Source organism: Equus caballus, chromosome 4 (genome assembly GCF_041296265.1).
Source record: "Equus caballus isolate H_3958 breed thoroughbred chromosome 4, TB-T2T, whole genome shotgun sequence".
NCBI lineage: Eukaryota > Metazoa > Chordata > Mammalia > Perissodactyla > Equidae > Equus > Equus caballus.
Window position 1 is genome coordinate 93,307,481 of NC_091687.1, and position 24,771 is coordinate 93,332,251.

Genomic DNA, 24,771 nt, shown 5'->3' on the forward strand with positions numbered 1-24,771 from the left:
CTTCCTAACTTAGCTCCCTGCCTCAAGTTTCACTTTCCTTCACCCTGTCATCCTCCTGACTGCCTGTGTGATCTTTCAAAAACGCGGATTATGTCAGTTGCTTACATAAAATCTTCAATGGCCCTCTAACAATTCAATTCAAAAAACATTAAGCATCTACCAGTCACAAATCATTCGTGTCTCAGGAAATCTCTCAAAAGTGTTATTATTACAAACAAGGCCTCTAGTTTCGAACCACTTCTTCATACCTACCTGATATTCCAGTCATTCTAAACCATACTTGTGAATATGCCATGTTAGTCCCACAACCTGGATTACTACCCCCTTCTTTTACTTAGCCGATTTGTACTTATTCACCAAGACTCAGATTAATTAAGAATTAGGAGGCTTTCCTTATCTATCCCTAAGTATGGCTAGAAGTCCCTCTTCTGAAATCCTACAGTAAGTGTCCTGCCTCCATAGAAATATATTCTAATTGATGTTTTACTTTTCCTTCTCTAGTCCTAACTGTTAGTATATTAAAGGCAAGGACTATATTTTTCATACCTATTTACCAAACCAAACATAATGCGAGATACATAACAAGCATTCAGTGAATGTTTGTTGAATGGCTAGGAATGGCTTCTCCAGAGGCTGTAGGTAAGTTAATTTCATCTGGCAGCATTGCCAGATATCGTAACCATACTTACTCTCATTCATTATCTTTCAAGTCGAGCTTAATTTAATGAGTCCTTTAGTCATCTGTTTCCTTTTCCTTTCATAATAGACAATTCCTTTTTTAAAAAAGCTTTATTGTGTAAATTTCAAACATAAACAAAAGTAGAGAGAATAGAATAATGAACCCATTGGTGCCCATCACCCACCCTTAATCATTATCAGCATCCTGCTATTCTTGTTTCATATATATTCCCACCACTTCTTTTTTCTTTTGCTAAAGTATTTAAAGCCAATTCAGCAAATCATATCATTCTGCCTATAAATAGTTCAGTGTATATTTCTAACCAGATAAACATTTTTTAACAAAGCAGAGTATATTTCTTGCTTTTATTCTAAGTGTATTCTACTTTTTCTTATGCTGTCTACCTACCAATTTAGGCATTATAATTATAAGTAATCCTTCCACATCGTTTAAAACATCTACCAGTCTTCCTTCAGGCTTTACTCAGGGTTCTTTTTGTCCCCCTTTCTTCCTATGTATATTTAATTTTTTAAAATTGTGTTAAAATATACGTGACATATAATTTACCATCTTAACTATTTTTAAGTGTAAAGTTCAGCAGTGTTAAGTACATTCACATTGTTGTGCACACATCCTCTAGAATCTTTTCATCTTGTAAAACTGAAACTCCATACCCATTAAACAATGACTTCTCATTCCTCCCTCCTCCCCACCCCCTGACTGTTCTAGGTACCTCATATAAGTGGAATCAAATATTTGGAAGACAAATACAGAATTTGTCTTTTTGTAACCAGCTTATTTCACTTAACATAATGTCCACAAGCTTCATCTATATTGTTGCAGGTGTCAGAGTTTCCTTCCTTTTTGAGGCTGAATGATATTCCATTGTATGTATATGCTGCATTTTGTTTATCCATTCATCTATCGATGGGCACTTGGGTTGCTTCCACCTTTTGGAGATAGTGAGTAATCCTGCTGTGAACATGGATGTACAAATAACTCTTCAAGACTCTGCTTTCAATTCCTTTGAGCATATGCCCAGAAGTGGAATTGCTTGATCATATGGTAATTCTATTTTCAATTTTTTGAGGAACCGCTATACTGTTTTCTGTAGCAGCTGCACCATTTTACATTCCACCAACAGTGCACGAGCGTTCCAATTTCTCCACATCCTTCCAACACTTGTTATCTTATTTTTTTGATAGTAGCCATCCTAACATATGTGGAGTGGAATAAACACTTTTTTAATAGACTTTATTTTTCAGAGCAGTTTGATAAATACTTTTTAAAATGTTATTCTACTTTTATTATCAAAATTAACAAAATTAAAATTCTTTCATATTATCTAATAAAGAAGGGATTTCTAACATGCTCTTCCCATGGTTTTCCTCATATCTCCATCCTTCTATTTCTTCATATCAGAAACTTTGGAGCCACCACTGATTCCCCTCTTCTCTCACCCTCCCCTCATCTAATTCATTAGAAAATCCCAAAGTATATCCAGGATCACACCCCCCTCCCCAATTCCCAACTTCTTACCCTTCTGGCCATTGCTACCACTCTGGTCCAACCTACTATCCTCTCTCCTAGATTGTTTCAGTAGCCTTCCAAGAGATCTCCCTACTTGTCTACTCTTGCCCCTATTCAATCTATCCTCAACTCAGCAACCAGCATTATCCTATTAAAAGAAATCTCAGATGTGGCACCCCTCTGCTCAAAGCCTTCCAGTTGCTCCCCATTTCATGCTCAGTAAAAATCAAAGTCCTTAAATGGCCTAGGAGGCCATATGTGAACTGAGTCCAAATTACTGATCTGAGTTCTTATCTTCTTTTTTTCCCCTTAGTTCATTCTGCTTTAGCCCTTGGTGCCATCTTAGTGTTCCTTGAACACACTACCATGCTTCTCACTCAGGGCCTTTGCACTTACTATTCCCCTTGCCTAGAGTGCTCTTTCCTCTGATATCTGCTTGCCTCACTCCCTAACTCCTTTGATATGTCACAGGGAGGCCTTCTCTGAACACCGTTTTAAAAATGGAAATCAATCCCTCTCCCAAGAATTCACTATTCACCTCCTCAGCTCTATTTTAGCCTGTAAACTTTATCATTATCTAACATATCATGTATTTTACTTCTTTATTTGCTTATTTTCTTCCCCTGTAATTAAAGTGTAAGCTTCAGATGGGTAAGAATTTTTAAATAGAATCCTTGGCACATAATACTCAATAGATAATTGTTAAATCAATTCAGTCCGTATATCTATACATATCTTTGTGGTTGCTTCCCAGATATGTGCCACAACTTAAGAAGCAAAATGAAAGAATGTACATCTTTACAAAGAAAAAAGACTGGAGTAAATTGGACAGATGATGAAAAAAGAATCTACAGGGATAAAAGAATAGCTCAAACTCAAGAAATATTGCAGTATTTGCTCCCTATTGTGGAAAGGACTAAACCCGTGCAAACCACTGAGATAAAACAGATATCCAATCCAAGAACCAACTTCCAAATCCAACATAAGTAAGTCAATACAGTTTTGTCATTCTTAGCTATTTAATACATTTTTTTAGAAGGAAGCAAATTTATTAATTAATTATCCTAAGAAACAAAATAGGCTCTTAAAAATGGTAGCAGCTACTCCACATTTGATAAAGGACCAAAGCCATAAGAAAATGTTGGATATGTGAATGAGTATGTTATCAAGTCTTATTTGATTGTTTATTTGCATGCAACCACTCATTAATTTGGATCTATGAATAAAGTATGCATTAATAAAGTATGACCATAGCCTGACTTGAAATTTATCAGGTGTGTTTAAACCTTATAATCCTAGGGGACCACCAAAATTAGACATAATTAACTTGAGTTACTTCAACTTATTGATACTCAAAGGAAAGTAGAAAAGATGAGACCAGATTTCTTTTAAAGATAAATAAATAGAACCATCATTAAAGCCAAAAAGAAACCTACATAAATAAAAGTAAGACAATGGCAAGCAGAAAATGATAAACATAATACTAATATTATCAACAAATGTTGATAAAGTACTTTCTATGTGCTAGACACTGTTCTATGTTTACACACACACACATACACACACACACACATTTTTATATTCTACACATGAGAAATTGAGGTACAAAGAGGTTAAGTAATTTGTCCAAGGTCACACAGCCAATAGGTAGCAGAACTGGATTCAACCCCAACTCAACATTCTGACTCCGGAGTCCTTCATCACTATGCTTTGACATTTCTCTTTATAATATAAATGAAAAATAGAGGGAAAATATACTTAATATTCAAAGATCACATACAAATCAATGACAAAATTATGAATATTTTAACAGGAAAATGGGCAAAGGCTGTGAACCAGAAATTCACAAAAGAAAAGAAACATGGCCAAAGAACATTTAAAAATGTTCAATCTCACTTAAATCCAAAGAGTGAAAATTAAAACAATAATGACATACTGTTCATTTTTGCCTCTCATTGGAAGAATTCATTCACACATTGTTTTAAGATAAACTGGTGCAGAGTTTCTGGAAGGCAATCCAACAATGTGAATGAAAAATCCTTAATATCTACATTCATTTTGACTAAGAAATTCCACTTTTAGAAATTGATCCTAAGGAAAAAAAGCCTAGATAAGGCTAACAGATTTCTGAGTAATGTTCATTTCAGTATTTTTTATAAAAGCCAAAGAAAAAGAAATGAACCTAAACATCCAACAATAGAAAATTGCTTAAATAAATTATGGTAATCCATAAAATGAAATATTAAAAGTTATTAAATATTGTAAGTGTATATTAATTAACATGGAATGATGTTAACAATATATAAGTGAGTAAAAGCCCCAGAACAGTTTGATTTGGTATGGTTGCATTTATAGACTATCTATGTGTATTTAATGTGTGTGTATTATACACACTCAAACACATACATACCTAGAAAAAAATCTGGAAGCACATATTTACAGCAATGATTATCTCTGGATAAAGTATTGGCAGAAGATGATATTCCTCTTTATGCTTTTTTCCTAAATTTTTATTAATACGTATTTGTTTACTGCATAATACCAAAGTCAATAAAATTACAAAAATAGGCAATTGGTGGCAGTTTCTAGTGGAATGGGGTAGCTATCATGCTGGGGAAGGCAGTGCCTAACAGAAATCAAATCTAATATGTCAGCTAATACAAGATAAGCAAATCAATAATATGGGCCCACACAAACAAGGGATCAAGTATGATAATATCAGCAAAATCAAGAAACTCATAACAAAATAGTTGTTCAATAGCATTTTGTTTAATCTCCACATATTTCGGCTTTTCCAGTTTTCTTCTTGTATTTGATTCCTAGTTTCATACCATTGTGGTCAGAAAAGATGCTTGATGTTATTTTAGTCTTCATAAATTTATTGAGACTTGTTTTGTGCCCTAATATATGATCTATCCTGAAGAATGTTCCGTGTGCATTAGAAAAGAATGTGTATTCTACAATTTTTGGATGGAATGGTCTGTATATATCTCCAAAGTCCATCTGGTCTAATGTGTCATTTAAGGCCAATATTCCCTTATTGATCTTCTGTTTGGGTGATCTATCCATTTATGTAAGTGGAGTGTTAAAGTCCCCTACTATTATTGAGTTACTGCCAATTTCTCCTTTTATGTCTGTTAACAGTTGCTTTATGTATTTAGGTGTTCCTATGTTGGGTACATAGATATTTACAAGTGTTATGTCCTCTTGTTCCCTTTATCATTTTGTAATGCTCTTCTTTGTTTCTTGTTACAGTTTCTATTTTAAAGTCTATTTTGTCTGATATAAGTATTGCTACTCCAGCTTTCTTTTCATTTCCATTTGCATGGGGTATCTTTTTCCATCCCTTCACTTTCAGTTTGTGAATGTCTTTAGGTCTGAAATGTGTCTCTTGTACGCAGCATCTATATGGGTCTTGTTTTTTTATCCATTCAGCCACCCTATGCCTTTTGATTGGATTCTATGTCTTTAATCAATTTACATTTAAAGTAGCTATTGATAAGTATGTACTTATTGCCATTTTATTTCTTCTTTTCTGGATGTTTTTGTAGTTCTCTGTTCCTTTCTTCTTCTCTTGCTTTCTTCTCTTGTGATTTGAAGGTTTTCTTTAGTATTATGTTTAAGTTACTTTCTCTTTATTTTTTGTGTATTTACCATAGGTTTCTGGTTTGTGATTCCCATGAGATTCATGTATAATGTCCTATATAAATAACAATCTATATTAAGTTTATGGTTTCTTAAGGTTGACCTCTTGTCAAAGCCCTACACTTTTACTCCCCCACCAACATTTTTTTTGTTTTTGACATCATATTTTACCTCTTTTGTGTGTGTCCCTTAACCTCTTATCATGGAAATAGATATTTTTAGTGCTTTTGTCTTTTGACCTTCATTCTAGCTTTATAGGTGGTTGATCCACTATCTTTACTATATATTTGCCTTTATCAGTGATTTTTTTCTTTGATAATTTTCTTATTCCTATTTGTGTTTTTTTCTTTTCCACTTTATAAGTCCCTTTAACCTTTCTTTTAAGCCTGGTTTAGTGGTGATAAACTCCTTTAGTTTTTGCTTTTCTGGAAAAATCTTTATCTCCCCTTCCATTCTGAATGATAACTTTGCTGGTTTGAATATTCTTGGCTGTAGGTTTTCTCTTTTCAGCACTTTGAATATATCATGCCAATCCCTTCTAGCCTGTAAGGTTTCTACTGAGAAGTCAGCTGACAGCCTTATGTGGTTTCCTTTGTGTGTAACTTGTTGCTTTCCTCTTTCAAGTTTTAGGATTCTCTCTTTATCTTTAACTCTTGACATTTTAATTATAATGTGTTTTGGTGTGAGGCTCTTTGAGTTCATCTTGTTTGGTGCTCTCTGTGCTTCCTGTACCTGGATGTCTGTTTCCTTCCTCAGGTTAGGGAAGTTTTCAGCTATTATTTCTTCAAGTAGGTTCTCTGCCCTTTTGTTTCTCTCTTCTCCTTCTGAGAACCTATAATACAAATGTTAATATGCTTGATGTTGTCCAAGAGGTCCCTTAGATTATCCTTGTTCTTTTTAATTTTTTTTGCTTTTTCTGTTCAGTTCAGGTGATTTCCTCTACTCTTTCATCCAAATCATTGATCCATTCTTCTGTACCATCTACTCTGCTGTTGATTCCCTATAGTGAATTTTTCATTTCCATTATTGCATTCTTCAATTTTGATTGTTTCTTTTTTATATTTTCCAATTCTTTGGTGAAGTTTTCACAGTGTTCATCTATTCTTCTCTCTAGATCAGTAAGCTTCCTTTTGACTATTAGTTTGTACTTTTATCAGGTAGATTGTTTATCTCTGTTTCATTTAGTTCTTTTTCTGAGGATTTGTGCTGTTTCCTTATGTGGAACATATTCCTTTGTCTCTTCATTTTTCCTGCTTCTTTGTGCTTGTATCTATGTATTAGGTAGATCAGCTACATCTCTCAATCTTGGAAATGTGGCCTTCTGTAAGAGATGCCTTATGGGGCCCAGCAGTGTGCTCCCCTCTTGTCACCTATGTCAAGTGTTCCAGGAGTGTCCCCTGTGTGGGCCACATGTGCCCTTGTTTAGTGGCAGGGTTGCTATTGTTGCAGGTGCACAGGTAGGCTGGGTTGTCCCCCAAGCTGGCTGGTTATGAGGCCCAGAGATATTATGCTACACCCATGTTATACTATAGGCATGTTGTGGTGTGGGACAAGTTTATGGCATGTCTGTTTTTGAGGTCTGGTATGACACAACTACTGCAGTTTTATTGGTGAATGGTTCAGGTCCCCAGTGTGGCTCATTGCTAGGCCAGGTGCACACAACTGCTGCAGGCCCCTGGCATGGCTGGCTGCATGGCCATGATGCACTTGGCTGCCTCAGATGCATTGATGGGTGGGGCAGGCTTCCGATGAGGCTAGCTGCACAGCATGTAGCTGTTGCCAGCTTGCTCTTGGGTGAGGCAGGCCTCTGGCACAAACTGGCTACATGACTCTGGTGCATAGCTGCCTCAGGAGCACTGATGGGCAGGGCAGGCACCAGGCATGGCAGCATGCAACCATTAAGGCATTGGTAGGTGAGCCAGATCCCCTCTGTGGCTGTTTTTGCTGCCCAGTGGTGTAAGTCTGCAGCAGGCTCACTGGTGGGTGAGACAGGTCCTGGGGCAGGCTACCTGTGCTGCCTGACTGTGATAGATTGCTTCTAGTGCTCTAGTGGGTGGGGCAGACCCCTGCCCTAACAGGTTAGATGAAGGATTCTAATGGCACCTGCCAGCATCTGTGTCAGCACAGCTGAACTAGATCACAATAATGGCTGCCACCAGTGTCTCAGCCCCTGGGGGATGGACCCAGCTGCCTCTTGTCTTTCTGGGATGCACTACAAGCTTAGTAAGTGAGTCTCTTTTTACCAATGGACTATGTACTTTTCTATTTAGTGTTTTTGTGCTGGTCTCTGTGTGCAGTGAGTCTGTGCACGGGCCCGTTAAGAGTAGGTTTTCCCTTCCCCGAAGTTCTATAGTTTTCCTGGGCATATTCCCCATTGGTTTTAAAAGACAGGTATTTTTGTCTCTCTTGTGCTGGATCTAAGGGCTCAGGTGCCTAATGTGGAGCTTGAATAACCCACTTCTCTGGGAAAACCTCTGTACCTTTGAGATTGCTCCCGACTGTGAAGGTGTGGGCTTTTTTCCTCAACAGGGTTATATCTCTGGCTCTTCCACCCCTCCCTGTATTGTCCCATATTGTGGGGATTCTTTCCATCCAGTTTCCAGATGACTCACAAAGGAAATTGTTTCATAGGTAATTGTTGGGTTTTTGTGTCCATGGGCAGAGGCAAGTTCAGGATCCTCCTACACTGCCATCTTCTAGACTCCCAAGTTTTCTAAATTTTTGATGGTTCTAAATGTATGTAAAGGAAATATTTAAGACAATTATAAATGTGAGAAGGTAAAAGGACATAAAGGGAGGTAAGATTTCTATAGTTCACTCAAACTGTTAAAATAAAAACACCATTAGATATGATATTATGCACATGTAATATAATATCTAGAGTAGCCACTCAAAAAGCTATTCAAAGAGATACTCAAAAACACTATAGATAAATATAAACAGAATTCTTAAAAATATTCACAGGGAGGCAGGAAAAAGAAAACAGAAGAACAAAAACAAAAACCAAAAAAAAAAAAAAAGCAAACTTAAGGTCTAAGATAACAATAATTACACTAAATGTATATGGTCTAAATACAATAATTAAAAGAAAGAGATTGGAAGACTGGATTTAAAAATGTTACTCAATGATATGCAGTCCACAAGAAACTCATTTTAAATATGACAGTGTAGGCAGATTGAAAGTAAAATGATGAAAGAAGATATATTATGCAAACGTTGATAAATGAAAGCAGGAGTGATTATGTTAATATCAGATAAAGTACAGTTTGCAGCAAAGACAATTATCAGAGACAAAAGAGGCATTATATAATGATAAAAAGGTCAGTCCCTTAAGAACACATAGTGATTTTATATGTATATGCACAAATTTACAGAACTGTAAATTATGTGAAGCAAAAACTGAAAGAAGAAATAGACAAATCCACAACTGATCAAACCACTAGGTAGAAAATCAGCAAGGATATAAAAGAATTCAACAACACCATTGACCAACAGGATCTAATTGGTACTTATAGTGTGTGCCACTCAACAATAGCAGGATATACATTCTTTTCAAGTATGCTTGGAGCATATATCAAGATAGACCATATCCTGGCCATAAAACAAATATCAACATATTTAAAAGAATATAAATCATATAAGTATATTCTCTGACCACAATGGAATCAACCTAGAAATCAATATACAAAGATAACAGAAAAATCCCCAAACACTTGAAAACTAAACAACACACTTCTGAACATTCATGAGACAAAGATAAAGCCTCAAGGAAATAAAAACATATATTGAAAGAATGAAAATGAAAACAATACCTCAAAATTTGTTGGATGCAGCTAAAGCAGCGCTGAGAGGGAAATTTATAGAACTAAATACATATATTAACAGGAAAAGTCTCAACTCAATAATCTAAGCCCCCACCTCAAGAACCTATAAAAAGAAGAGCAAAATAAGCCCAAAGCAAGCAAAAGGAAGGGAATAATAAAGAGCAGAAATCAATGAAATTGAAAACAGAAAAATGATATAGAAAGTCAGTGAAACAATTGGTTCTTTCAAAAGATCAATAAAAACTGACAAACTTTTAGCAAGCCTGGGAAAGAAATAAAGAAGACACAGATTGTTAATACTGGGAATCAAGCAGAGGATACCACTAAAGGTCCTGCAGACATCAAAAAGATAATAGGAAACACTACAATCACACAAATTTGACAACTTAAAAAAAGGATCATTTCCTACAAGAAACACAAACTACCACAACTCACACAATATGGAATAGAATATTTGAATTCCCCTACAACTATGAAGGAAATTGAATTCATAATTTTAAAACTCTCCAAAAAGAAATCCCCCAGATGGTTTCACAGGAGAATTTTATCAAACATTTAAAGAAAAGTTAACACCAATTATACACAATTTCTTCCAGAAAATAGAAGAGGAGGGAGCACGTCTCATTTATTTTATGAAGCTTCTACTGGCATGATACCAAAACCAGACAAAGACAGTACAAAAAAAGGAAAACTAAAGCATAATCTCTCTCATAAATATGGATGCAAAATTCTTAACAAAATATTAACAAATAAAATTCAGCACTGTATCGAAAGAATTATATTCCATGACCAAGTGGGGTCCACTTTAGGAATTCAAGCTTTGTTCAATATTCAAAAATCAATGTAATCTCTCATATTAGCAGACTAAAGAAGAAACATCACATGATCATATTAGTTGGCACAGAAAAAGCATTTGACAAAATTCAACACTTATTCATGGTAAAATTCTCAGAAAAAATTAGGGAAATTAGCTCAACTTAATAAAGTCCAATCTCACCACTCTTATTCAGTGTCATGCTGGAAGTTCTAGCCACTGCAATAAGGCAAGAAAAATAAATAAAAGGCATACAGATCAGAAAGAAAGAAAGAAAACTGTCCCTGTTTACAAAGGACATTATTATCTATCTAGAAACTCCAAGGAATTTACAAAAATAAACCTCCTCTAGATAAAAGCAAGTTCAACAAGGCCTCAAAATATAACATAAACATACAAAATTAATTACATTTCTTATATATAAGCAATGAAGATGTGAACACCAAAATTAAAAACACAACATCATTTACAATCTCTCAAAAAAATGATACTTACGTGTAAATTTAACAAAATATGTACAGGGCTTGTATGCTGAAAACTATACAACATGAAAAAAAAAAGGAAATCGAAGATCTAAATGAATGCAGAGACATAGAATGTTTACAATTGGAAGATTCAACTCAGTAAAAATGTTAATTCTTCCTAAATTGATAATGTAATCCCTATTGAAATCCCAGCAAGATTTTTTTTGTCAATATAGACAAGATTATCCTAAAATGTATATGCAAAGGCACTAAAATAGCAAAAACAGTTGTGACAAAGAAGGATAAAATGGAATCAGTCTATATGATTTCAAGACCTTTTATATAACTACAGTAATCAAGAGAGTATAGTATTGCAGGAGGAACAGACATATATATCAACAGAACCAAAGGTAGAACACCAAAATACATCCATACAAATATGCTTTACTAATTTTGACAAAACTACAAATTCAATGGAGGAGAGAGAGCCTTTTCAAGCAATGTTGCTGGAGAAATTAGACATCTATCGATAGGCCAAAAAAATGAACCTTGACCTAAACTCATATCTTATACAAAAAATAACTCAAAATGGATCATGGACTTAACTGCACAACATAAATCTATGAAAATTTTAGAAAAACAAATTTAAAATCTTCAGGATCTAGAGTTGGGCAAAAGTCATACTTTATACCAAAAGCATGATCAATAAATGAAAAATTGATAAATTGAACTTCATCAAAATAACAGTGCTTGCCCTTCAAAAGACCCTTTTGGAGGGATAAAAAGACAAGCTATAAAATAGTAGAAAATATTTGTGAACCACATAAACAAGAGACTAGTATCTAGATTAAAGTAGTCTCAAAATTAAACAGTAAGAAAACAAATATTTCACTTAAAAAATGGGCAAAAGAGAGGGCAACGGCACCCACTGATGTCTCGGTCTCTGGAGAGGATCCTCCTCTCACCGAGATGCCCCCAGAGCCCACTAGGCAGCTGCACTATTTAATTCAGCCTTTGGAAGTTTTTGGGCATCGTTATAACACCCTTACTATTGCTGCTTTTTCTTGGCTCATCCTCTTCTGTGCCTTTTACATCTATTTTTTCTCAGCTTTTTATAACTGTTGTGGTTCCTCTCATTATTGGACAGATTGTCCGAAGATACATCAAGGATTGGCTTGAAAGAAAGAAACTGCCTTTTGGTGCTATCAGCAGCAGTGTGCTCCTCATGATCATCTACACGACATTCTGTGACACGTTCTCTAACCCAAATATTGACCTGGATAAATTCAGCCTTATTCTCATACTGTTCATAATATTTTCTATTCAGCTGAGTTTTATGCTTTTAACCTTCATCTTTTCAACAAGGAATAATTCGGGTTTCACACCAGCAGACACCGTGGCTATCATTTTCTGTTCTACACACAAATCCCTCACGTTAGGGATTCCAATGCTGAAGATAGTGTTTGCAGGCCAAGAGCACCTCCCGTTGATATCTGTCCCCCTGCTCATCTACCATCCGGTTCAGATCCTGCTGGGCAGTGTGCTGGTGCCAACAATAAAGTCTTGGATGGTGTCAAGGCAGAAGAAACTGCTCCAAACCAGGGGACCACTGGCTAACTTAGAATAATCCAGAAGACTTGGAATATTTATCTATCCCACTTGACCACAAAAATAAAGAGAAAATGTCAATCTTAAAAAAAAAAAAATGGGCAAAAGACATGAATAGACATTTCACCAAACAGAATATGCAGATGGCACATAGCCACATGAAAAGATGTTCCCATCATTAGAGAAATGCATATTAAAACCACAATGAGATATCACTATACACCTATCAGAATTGCTAACATAAAAAATAGTGATAACATGAAATGCTAATGAGGATGCAGAGAAATTAGAGCACTCATGTATTGCTGGTGGGAATGTAAAATTGTACACTCTGGAAAACAGTTTGGCAGTTTTGTAAAAAAAAAAACCAGCCAAGTATATAACTACTGTATGACCCAGCACTTGCTCTCTCGGGGATTAATCACAGAGAAATGAAGAATTAAATTCATGCAAAAACCTGTACATAAGTGTTTTTAGAAGCTTTATTTGTAATGGCCATAAACTGGAAACAATCCACATATCCTTCAATGGATGAATCATTAAGAAAAGTATGGTACATCCATGCCATGGACTACGACTCAGCAGTAATAAGGACTGAACTACTGATACACAAAACAACCTAGATGGATCTCCAGACAGTTATGCTAGGTGAAAAAAGTCAATCCCAAATGGTTAGATACAGTATGATTCCATTTATATAACATTCTCGAAATAACAAAATTATCTAATTCGGACAACAGATTGATGATTGCCAGGAGTTAAGGAGGGGATAGGGAGGGAGGAAAGTAAGTATGACTGGAAAATGAAAACATGAAGGAACTGTTCTCTGTCTTGATTATATCAATGGCAATACCCTGATTGTGATATTGAACTACAGTTTTGCAAAATATTACATTTGGGGGAAACTGGGTGAAGGGGACGTGGGATCTCTCTGTATTGTTTCTTCCAACTGCAGGTGAGTCTTCAATTATCTCAAAATTAAAAGTTTAATTAAAAATATAGTTGAGATTTTGTGGAAAAAATGGAATTCTAAAGAAAAACTAAGAAACTTTAAGTGGCTGCAATTAGTAATTTACAAAATCTCCCCATCTTGAGGAAAACTTCCCTCTCTTGGCCTCATATTTATCTTCTTGCTGACTATAGAAAAAAACCTTATAGCATGTATACTGAGTTCATTCTAATAGAATTTTAAAAAAGTAGATTTCTAGAGCCAAGTGGAATTTTAGAGAACATTTACTTCAACTAGATGTGTAAGGAAGGAGCTGAGGCCAGAGTGGCTATTATATTAGGAAGCCTGGGGTCAGGGCAGGTATCCAAGTGAACATATCCTCTAGGCAATTAGAAATACAAGACTGAAGTAGTGCTGCAAACTCATGACCAGAGATGAAGACTTAGATAATTTTCATAGAAATAATGGTAAAAGTCTTAAAGGAAGATGAACTTATCAAAGGAAAGAAATATGACTTATACTATGACAAATACCTAAGGGCTACAAATACCTAGGGTGCATGTTGGGCAAACACTCACACTTTTCATTTCTTTTCTAGACTAAAGCCAGCTACTTACATAAATATAAAGAAATACAGCACATCCTGGACACCACCCAGAAATCCCCCTTTTATAAGCCAGAGGAATCTTATGGTAAGCTCTTCAGAAAGCCTCCAGCCTGTGTCCCAGAGGTCATTTGAAAGTTTATCACCTCTCAAAGAGCCCAAGAAAAGGAAAAAACATCCTCAAATCAAGGCCACGAAGACTAAAGACATGAAACCTGTCAGCAGCAAATGGGAGATTATTCCAAGTTTTGAGAAGGATGCAAATATTATCGAAGACAAGAGTCTTCAAGCTGAAGCATCCAACCAGCCAAGTTCTATGCAAAGAGCCCACCATTTAAGTAAAAATAAGGAGTAGCAACCAAATAAGAATGATGGCCAACCTACCTTCCATTTGACATTCCAAAGGGACAAATAATCTAGCTTTATGCTGCTCTGAAAACTGTGGGTGAAAGCTAACATATGCTTACATAGTAAAAAGAAAAAGAAAGCCCTCCAGATCCCTCTATCCCTCCTCCTCCCCGACACATGCATATGTGTGCACTGAACTACAAATCCTGAGTACCCCAGCTTCTTCAGTGGGAATATCTTTCAGAGATTTAAAAAGAAATCCTGACACAACATAGAAAATTTTAAATCATTTAGATATTTATATTTAATTCTTGCCAAGATGAAAAAAAAATCTCTGATCTTTTGATTTCTTTCAAAATGACTTATTCATACAACACCAAAAAACCCCAAGAACTCAAGGAATGAATGTCATGTACTATCACTGACTTTAATGTCCCTTACTAGGCACTTCAATGAATCAGTCGAAAACATCATTTCCTGAATTTCTATTGTATCTGTGGTGTGCTAAGAACCATTAGTTATATAAAAGGCATCTCTCCCCCAAAGATTACTGATTCATTGTACATACAACACACATGAGTAAAATAATTACAGAATAAGATAGTACATAGTAAAATGCTCAGTTGTGTACCTCCAACAATTAGAAAAAAACAGTATATAATAAAAGATGCTAATTGTACACAGCAAAAGTGTGCCACAAAATGTCACTGAAATGCATAGATTATGATTTAAACAGTCATTTTACTTCTCACAATTTAGCAAAAATATAAAAGATTAGATGTGCAGTTTCCTTTAGAGCTGATGAATGTACATCTCCAGCCATTTATTCACGTGGAAGGAAGTGGAGGACCTCACAGTGTGTCATTCATAAGACAATACATACTAGTGAGATTCCTGAAGGACGCTAGAGAAACAGGTATGTCAGGCCAATAAGTCAAGATGGATGCAGTAAGTGAGAAAACAGAGTCAACCAGCCTAGGGTTACGGGTCCATAATGGCGTCCATTACAGGATGAGGCTAAGCAGAATGAGGATCAGGTAGGAGAGGTACATTAAAGTTACAGGTCACATGCCTAATTAGGTCATGGTGGCAAGATGAAACTAGGAAGATCTGAGGTTGGGTAGTATACTCTCAACAACATATCCATTAGCCAAAGAAAGTAGAAGGAGAACTCGGGATATTAAAAGAGTAACAATTATATTTTTGCTTTTGCTTTTAATAGACTTTATTTTTTAGAAAAGTTTTAGGTTCACAGCAATTTTGAGCAGAAGGTACAGAGAATTCCCATATATTCCCTGGCCCCCATACATGCATAGCCTCCCCATTATCACCATCACCCACCAGAATGATATATTTGTTACAATTGATAAACCTAATATGATACATCATAATCATCCAAAGTCAATAGTTTACATTTGGGTTTATTCTTAGCACTGTACATTCTATGAGGTTGGACAAATGTATAATGAAATATATGTACCATTATAGTGTCATACAGAATAGTTTCACTGCCATAAAAATCCTCTGTGCTTTGCCTATTCATCCGTCTCTTCTCCCTAACCCCTGGCAACCACTGGTCTTTGCTTTTTTTTTAAATTAAGGTCATATTGGCTTACAACATTGAGTAAATTTCAGGTGTATGTTATTATATTTCAGTTTCTGTGTAGGCTGCATCATGTTCACCACCAATAGTGTAGTTTTTATCTATCACCATGCATATGTGCCCCTTTACCCCTTTCACTCTCCCCCTACCCGCTTCTCCTCTGCTAACTACTAATCTGTTCTCCTTATCTGTGTTTATCTTTCACATAAGAGTGAAATCATGGGATATTTGCCTTTCTCTGTCTGATTTATTTTGCTTAACATAATACTGTCGAGGTCCATCCATGTTGTCGCAAATGGCATGATTTTGTCTTTTTTATGGGTGAATAATATTCCATTCTATATAAACCACATCTTCTTTATCCATTCATCCATTGTTGGGCACTTGAGATTCTTCTGATGGGCAATTGAGATTCTTCCACATGTTGGCTATTGTGCAATGAACATAGGGATGCATAAATCTTTTTGAATTATTGATTTCAAGTTCTTTGGATAAATACCCAGTAGTGAAATAGCTGGATTATATGGTATTTCAATTTTTAATTTTTTGAGAAATCTCCATACTGTTTTCCATAGTGACTGCACCAGTTTGCATTCCCACCAGCAGTGTGTGAGGGTTCCCTTTTCTCCACACCCTTTCCGATACTTGTTATTTCTGTCTTGTTAATTATAGCCATTCTGACCAGTGTAAGGTGACATCTCATTGTAGATTTGATTTGCCTTTCCCTAATAATTAGTGATATTGAACATCTTTTCATGTATTTGTTGGCCATCTGTATATCTTCTTTAGAAAAATGTCTGTTCATATCCTCTGCCCATTTTTGCTGAGGTTGTTCATTTTTTTTGTTGTTGAGTTGTATGAGTTCTTTATATATTTTGGAAATTAACTACTTGTCAGACATATGATTGACAAATATTTTCTCCCAGTTGGTGGGCTGTCTTTTTATTTTGTTGATGGTTTCCTTTGCTCTGCAGAAGCTTTTTGGTCTCATGTAGTCCCATTTGTTTATTTTTTCTTTTGTTTCCCTTGCCTGGTGAGACATGGTATTCAAAAAGCTACTGGTAAGACCAATGTTGAAGAGTGTACTGCCTATGTTTTCCTCTAGGAGTTTTGTGGTTTCAGGTCCTCCATTCAAGTCTTTAATCCATTTTGAGTTAATTTTTGTGTATGGTGTAAGATAATGGTCTACTTTCATTCTTTTGCATGTGGCTGTCCAGTTTTCCCAACACCATTTATTGAAGAGACTTTCTTCTTTGTATATTCTTGGCTCCTTTGTCAAAGATTAGCTGTCCCTAGATGTGTAGTTTTACTTCTGGGCTCTCAATTCTGTTCCATTTATCTGTGTGTCTATCTTTCTGCTAGTACCATGATGTTTTGATTACTATAGCTTTGTAGTATATTTTGAATTTAGGGAGTGTGATAGCCTCCAACTTTGTTCTTTTCTCTCAGGATTGCTTTGGCCATTTGGAGTCTTATTGTTCCACATAAATTTTAGGATTCTTTGTTCTATTTCTGTGAAGAATGTCATTGGGATTCTGACTTTGATTGCATTGAATCCATAGATTGCTTTAGGTAATATGGATGTTATAACTACGTTTATTCTTCCAATCCATGAACACAGAATATCTTTCTATTTCTTTATGTTTTCTTTGATTTCTTTCGATAATGTCTTGTAGTTTTCAGTGTATAGTTTTTCACTTCCTTGGTTAAATTTATTCTTGGGTACTTTATTCTTTTTGTTGCAATTGTAAATAGGATTGCATTCTTGATTTCACTTTCTGCTAGTTTGTTATCAGTGTATAGAAATGCAACTGACTTTTGTATGTTGTTTTTTACCATGCAACTTTACTGTATTTGTTGATTATTTATAATAGTTTTTTTGATGGATTCTTTAGGGTTTCCTGTATATATAGAATCATGTCACCCACAAATTGTGACAGTTTTACTTCTTCCTTTCCAATTTGGGTCCCTTTTATTTCTTTTTCTTACCTAATTGCTCTGACTAAAACTTCCAGTACTATGTTGAATAAGAGTGGCAAGAGTGGGAATCCATTTCTTGTTCCTGTTCACAGAGGAATCACTTTCAGTTTTCAACACTGAGTATTATGTTGGCTGTGGGTTTGTCATATACGGCCTTTATTATGTTGAGGTGCTTTCCTTCTATGCTCATTTTATTGAGAGTTTTTATCATAATTGGATGTTGGATCTTGTCAAATGCTTTCTCTGTGTCTATGGAGATGATCTTGTGATTTTTATTCTTCATTTTGTTAATGTGGCATATCATATTGATTGATTTGCAGATGTTGAACCATCCTTGCATCCTTAGAATAAATTGCACTTGTTGGTGGTGTATTATCCTTTTAATGTATTGCTATATTCAATTTGCTAATATTTTGTTGATTTTGCATCTATGCTCATCAGTGATATTGGCCTGTAATTTTCCTTTTTTGTATTGTCTTTTTCTGGTTTTGGTATCAAGGTAATATTGGCCTCATAAAATGAGTTATGAAGTGTCCCATTCTCTCATTTTTGGGGAGTGTTTGAGAAGGATAGCAACGAAGTCTTCTTTGAATGTTTGGTTGAAGTCAACAGTGAAGCGATCTAGTCCTGGCCTTTTGTTTTCTGGGAGGTTTTTGATTACTGTTTCAGTCTCCTTACTTGTGATTGATCTATTCAGATTCTTTATTTATTCTTGATTTAGTTTTGGGAGATTGTATGATTCTAAGAATTTATCCATTTCTTCTAGGTTATCCAATGTTGTTGGTGTATAGCTTTCTATAGTATTCTCTTATAATCCTTTGTATTTCTGTGTTGTCTGTTATAATTTCTCCTCTTTCATTTCTGATTTTATTTATTTGAATCTCCTCTCCTTTTTTCTTAGTGAGTCTAACTAAGGGTTTGTCAATTTTGTTTGTCTTCTCATAGAACAGCTCTTAGTTTCATTGATCCTTTCTATTGTTTTTTAGTTTCTATTTTGTTTATTTGTGCTTTGATTTTTATTATTTCCTTCCTTCTGCTGACTTTGTTCTTCTTTTTCTAGTTGTTTTAGGTATAGCATAAGCTGTTTATTTGAGATTTCTCTTATTTCTTTTTTTGTGAGGAAGATTGGCCCTGAGCTACCATCTGTTGCCTATTTTCCTCTTTTTGGCTTGAGGAAGACTGTCACTGAGCTAACATCTATGCCAATCTTCCTCCATTTTATGTGGGATGCCACCACAGCATGGCTTGATGAGTGATGTTAGGTCCCCTCCTGGGATCCAAACCTGTGAACCCCAGGCCACTGAAGCAAAGCACATGAACTTAATCACTATGCCACCAGGTCGGTGGCCTACCTTTCTTAAAGTAGGCCTCTGTTGCTATAAATTTACCTCTTAGTACCACTTTTGCTGCCTCCCATAAGAGTTGGAATGTTGTGTTTTCATTTTCATTTGCCTCTAGGTATTTTTTTATTTCTCCTTTGATTTCTTCATGGATACAATGGTTGTTTAGTAGCATGTTGTTTAGTCTTCATATATTTGTGACTTTCCTAACTTTTTTCTTGTAGTTGATTTCTAGTTTCAAAGCATTGTGGTCAGAAAAGATGCTTGATATGATTTCAGTCTTCTTAAATTTATTAAGGCTTGCCTTGTTTCCCAACATATGGTCTATCTTTGAGAATGTTGCATGTGTACTTGGGAAGAATGTGTATTCTGCTGTTTTTTTTAGGTGGAATGTTCTGCATTTATCTATTAAGCCCATCTGGGCTAGTGTTTCATTTAAGTCCACTGTTTTCTTGACTTTCTGTCTGGATAGTCTATCCATTGACATAATTAGGGGGTTAAGGTCCCCTACTATTACTGTGTTGCTGTCAATTTCTCTCTTTAGGTCTGTTAATACTTGGTTTATATACTCTGGTGCTCCTGTGTTAGGTACATATATATTAATAATTGTTATGTCCTCTTGGTGGAATGTCCCTTTTATCGTTATATAACGCCCATCTATATCTCCTATCTTTCTTATCTTGAAGTCTGTTTTGTCTAAGTATGACTACACTTGCTTTCTTTTGCTTGCCATTTGCTTGGAATATCATCTTCCATCCCTTCACTCTGAGCCTATGTTTGTCTTTAGACCTGAAATGTGTTTCCTGGAGGCAGCATATTGTTGGGTCTTGTTTTTTTAATCCATCCAGTCATTCTGTTTCTTTTGATTGATGAATTCAATCCATTTACATTTAGGGTGATTATTGATATATAAAGGCTTAATACTGCTATTTTATCTTTTTTTCCCCAGTTGTTCTGTATTTCCATTATTTCTTTTCCTTTGTATTTCTGTCTGCCAATTTAGTTTGGTGGTTTTCTGTGATGTTTTTCTCAGTTTTCTCTTTATTTATGATTTGTGAGTCTGCTCTGATTTTTTGTTTTGTGGCCACTATGAGGTTTGTATAAAAGATCTCATAGATGAGGTAGTCCATTTTCTGATAGCCTCTCATCTCCATTAGCCTGTGCAAGTTCTCCCCCTTTCCTCTTTCTCTTCTGTGTTTTTGTTGTCACAAATTATTCTTTTTTGTGTTGTGAATTTGTGACCAAATTGAAGTGGTTATAGTTATTTTTGATGCTTTCTTTTCTTTAGTCCTTTATAATTGTTTACTAACCTATTCTGATATGGAGCTGCAATTTTCTGTCTATTTATCTCCTTGCTCAAACTTTGTAAACCTTTGCCTTTTTGTTTCAGGAAGGACGGCTTCTTTCAGTCTTTCTTGTAAGGCCAGTCTGGTGGGCCTGGGTACCCGCTACCTCCATTCACAGTCTCATGAACCACTGTGTAAGGATATGCACCTTGGATCCTTGCCACTGGGGGAGGGGAAGAGGGCTGCTCCCCTAGTTCTACTGCCTCCTGGGGGTCCAGTCCATCCACCTTCAGACGTATAGATGCATGAATGTTTTAGGTGTCCTTTTGTGCTGTGTAGGGAATCCTCTGTTTGGTCAATGAATGTCTGTTTGGTTGTAACTTGTAGGAGAGAAACAAAGGGAAAAACTCATTCCACCATGATGCTGATGTCACTCAACCACTGGTCTTTTTACTGTCTCCACAGTTTTGCCTTTTCCAGAATATCACATAGTTGGAATCATACTGTATGTAGCCTTTTCAGATTGGCTTCTTTCACTTAGTAATATGCATATAAGTTCTATCATGTCTTTTCATGGCTTGATAGCTCATTTTCTTTAGTGCTGAATAATATTCTATCATCAATAAAATTTGTAAACTTCTAGCAATGTTAACTAAATAAATAAAAAGGAGACATAAATTACTAATATCAGAAATGAAAGAGGGGCCACCAATACTGATCCCATAGACATTAAAATGACAATAAAGGGATATTAAGAACAATTCCCTACCCACAAATTTGATAACCTAGATGAAATGGACCAATTCCTTGAAAGACATGATTTGCCAAAATTTGCACTTGAAGAAATGGACAATCAGAATAGGCCCATGTCAATTAAAGAAATTAAATCAATAAATAATAGCCTGCCAAAAGGCCCAGATGAGTTCACTGATGCACTCTACCAAGAATTTAAGAAAGGAATTACATGAGTTATCTACAATCTCTTCCAGAAGATAGAAGCGGAGAGAACACTTCCTAACACATTCTATGAGGCCAGCATTACCTTAATACTAAAACCAAAGATATTACAAGAAAAGAAATTACATAACAATATCTCTCATGAACATAAATGCAAAAATCCTCAACAAAATATTAGAAAACACAATTCAATAATATATAAGAAGAATTAAACACTACAGTCAAGTAGGCTTTATTCTACTGATAGGCTGATTCAACATTCAAATATCAATATGATCCATCACATCAATAGAATAAGGAAAAAAATCATATGATCACATCAATAATTGCAGAAAAACATCTGACAAAATCTCACACCAATTCATGATTAAAAACTCTCAGCAAATTAAGAATGGAGGGAAACTTCCTCAATTTGATAAAAAATATCTAAAAAAAGTCTACAGCTAACATCATGCTTAATGATGAGGAAGTAGATACTTTCCTGCTAAGATCAGAAACAAGGCAAAGATGTCTACTCTCTGATTCTGATTCAACATCATACTGGAAATCCCAGATAATTCAATAAGACAAGGAAATAAAAGGTATACAGCTTGGAAAGAAAGAAAGAAAATTATATTTATTCACAGAGAATATGATTGTCTATGTGTAAAATCCCAAAGAATCAGCAAAAAAAACCTGCTGGAACTAATGAGCAATTGTAGCAAGGTTGCAAGATACAAAGTTAAAATACAAAAATCAACCGCTATCTTGTATACTAGTAATGAATATTGGAATTTGAAATAAAAAACACGTTTACGTTAGCACCAAAAAGTGAAATACTTAGGTATAAATCTAATAAAATATGTTCAAGATGTATATGAGGAATACTATAAAACTCCGATAAATCAATGATCTAAATAAATGGAGAGATATTCTATGTACATGGGTAGGAAGACTCAATATTGTGAAGATGTCAGTTCTTCCCGACTTAATCTATAGATTTAATGAAAGTCCAGTCAAAATCTAGCAAGTTATTATCAATAGATTTGATTCTAAAATTTATATAGAAAGACAAAAGATTGAGAATCTCTAGTACAATATTGAAAGGGAAGAAGAAAGTCAGAGGACTGATGTTACCTGACTACAAGACTTAAAAGACTTCATACAAAGCTACAGTGATCAGGGCAGTGTGGTATTGACAACCTTAAGTTCTATGCCCTGCAAATAAAATCCTTTAAAAATTGAGGCCACTGTGAAAGGAGGGCTGAGTATCTGCAGTGACCCCATCCCCTCCACAGATGTGACCCAGATTCTGTATCACCGTTGGCTCCCAACACACGGCAGCAGTGACGCCTAGTGGAGCCTAGGTTCTGGAATTGGCACTGATGCTACTGACCCAGGCAGAAGGACTTTATAAAATGAAACAAAAGACATACAGCAACTCTGGGGCTTTCATTTTGACATCATTAAGTTGTTCTTTTATAATTAGGCTTTAAAATAAGAATGATCTGCCCACCACCACCAAAAAAAGTTATATTTCATTTTTATCCAAGAAGGTTGAACACTCTTTCTGCATATAAAAGGGGTTTGCTTAAGTCATTTTTTTCCATAATAAAGATCTTCTTCTCTACCATGGCTGAATTCTTTACTTTCAGAAACATGTTATAAACTCTTAATTGGCAATTTCTCTTTCAAATAAATAAATTACAAACAAAGAAACAATGATCACTTCATCAGGCATTTGGCCATCTTCACCACCAAGCCTGGTAAGAGCCTCTGTTCTCCACATTCATAGGTGGACCAAACCCTGGCACCCTCCAGGATTCCAAGACCAGCTTCTGCTCACTGTTCTATCCTTTTTCCTATGGGCAGAGGCTGTGTGGAGAGAATTGCTCATGGCAGAGTCCCGGGTGATGGATAGAAGGGGCTCTGGGTCTGAGTCTGCCAGAGAGATACTAAGAGAGTGAGATTTTGTTTAAAGAAACAAAGATGGCAAATTCAGCTGATAGAATGATGTACTCCCTCTGCAGAGGTAACCACTGTTCTGAAGATGACCGAGTGCTGACAATGGCAGGGCCACATGATGAAGGGAGGCTGCATCAATGAGTCACTCCATTGGAGACCACTTGGACTGAACTACCACAAGGCTCCATTGAAAATACATGAAATGTTAAGACATTGACAGTTCCTGCTGATGTCTCCTGAGTTCTTATAATTGAAATCCAGATCAGTGATGTAATGCCTTTGGTGAGGAGCTTCATTTCTCTGACCCTGCTTGTCTGTGCTGACCAAACACAGGCTCAAGCAAGCCTACAGGGAAGAGGGATCCCTGTAACCTTTCTAGACAGGACCAGGCTTCAAGGCTACAAAATGAAACTTCAAATCAGAAGAAGGAGGCTTGCCTAGGAACATGGGCATGTGAGTTCTCTACTGCAACTTGTCTTACCATTATATCCAGACACGCTTGTGTGCAGAGAATGCATTATAGTTATAGCATGACACTACTTTAATCTTCTAGTTTTGTGTAATGTCAGGTGGGGCCTAGAGTAGCCAGAGCTCACGGGCTAGTTTCCTCTGGCTGCAGTCAGTCTTTTATATTCCCCCAATGCACAGTACAAATAATATCACTTTCTGTGTGTGCAGTAATGAACAGAACAAAGAATGTAATGTTTAGCCACCTAGGCCTCACTTGCCCTGCCCCACTGATGGTTGCTAGGCACTTGTTTTAGAAGTACACCACTTCACAGAGTTGCAAGCAGGCAAGTGTGGTCCACAGAATACTAACAACCAGGGGCCGAGCTTCATTGCCTTTGGAGCCATGGAGGGCCTTCAGACTGCAACAAAAATATCTGTCCAGTTAGTCCTGGAGCAGTGCTCTGGTGGTGGGATCTGAATACTTGAGACAAAGCCCTTTGGGTTTCCTTTGAGTGTGTGCTATGATTTTTTTTTTTTTTTTAGTAAGAAGCCAACATACTTTAAAGAGAAATAAAGAGCTAGCCAAATACTTTTCTGCCTTGGTTGAAGAATATTGTTGTGTCAGTGAAAAGATTAAAGAGTTTACACAAAGCTATGAAGCCCTCGAGTCACTTCTCACAGAGGCCAGGCCTCTGAAGGTAACACTCTGTGTTTGGCAGCACTTAATAGAAATATGACCAGGTCCA

The 24,771-nt window shown here is 35.9% G+C and overlaps 1 protein-coding gene and 1 pseudogene across 10 annotated transcripts in view; both read left to right on the forward strand.

Moving 5' to 3' along the window:
- AGBL3 (AGBL carboxypeptidase 3) overlaps positions 1 to 23,849 on the forward strand; it is a 96,330-nt gene extending 72,481 nt beyond the window's left edge. For 3 of the 10 annotated variants that reach the window (XR_011438247.1, XR_011438249.1, XM_023639720.2), the window contains 2 exons: positions 2,964 to 3,195; positions 14,112 to 15,010. Coding sequence is in view for 5 of the 10 variants with exons in the window: in XM_023639720.2 (XP_023495488.2) it covers positions 2,964 to 3,195; positions 14,112 to 14,472 (593 nt within the window). In the remaining 5 variants the exon portion in view is untranslated. Of the gene's footprint in view, positions 1 to 2,963; positions 3,196 to 14,111; positions 15,155 to 23,482 lie in introns of those variants that run through there. The other 7 variants (XR_011438248.1, XR_011438250.1, XR_011438251.1 and 4 more) reach the window with 3 other exon arrangements.
- On the forward strand, positions 7,680 to 12,746 carry LOC102149980 (sodium/bile acid cotransporter 7-like; annotated as a pseudogene).
- Positions 23,850 to 24,771: the final 922 nt, after the last annotated feature.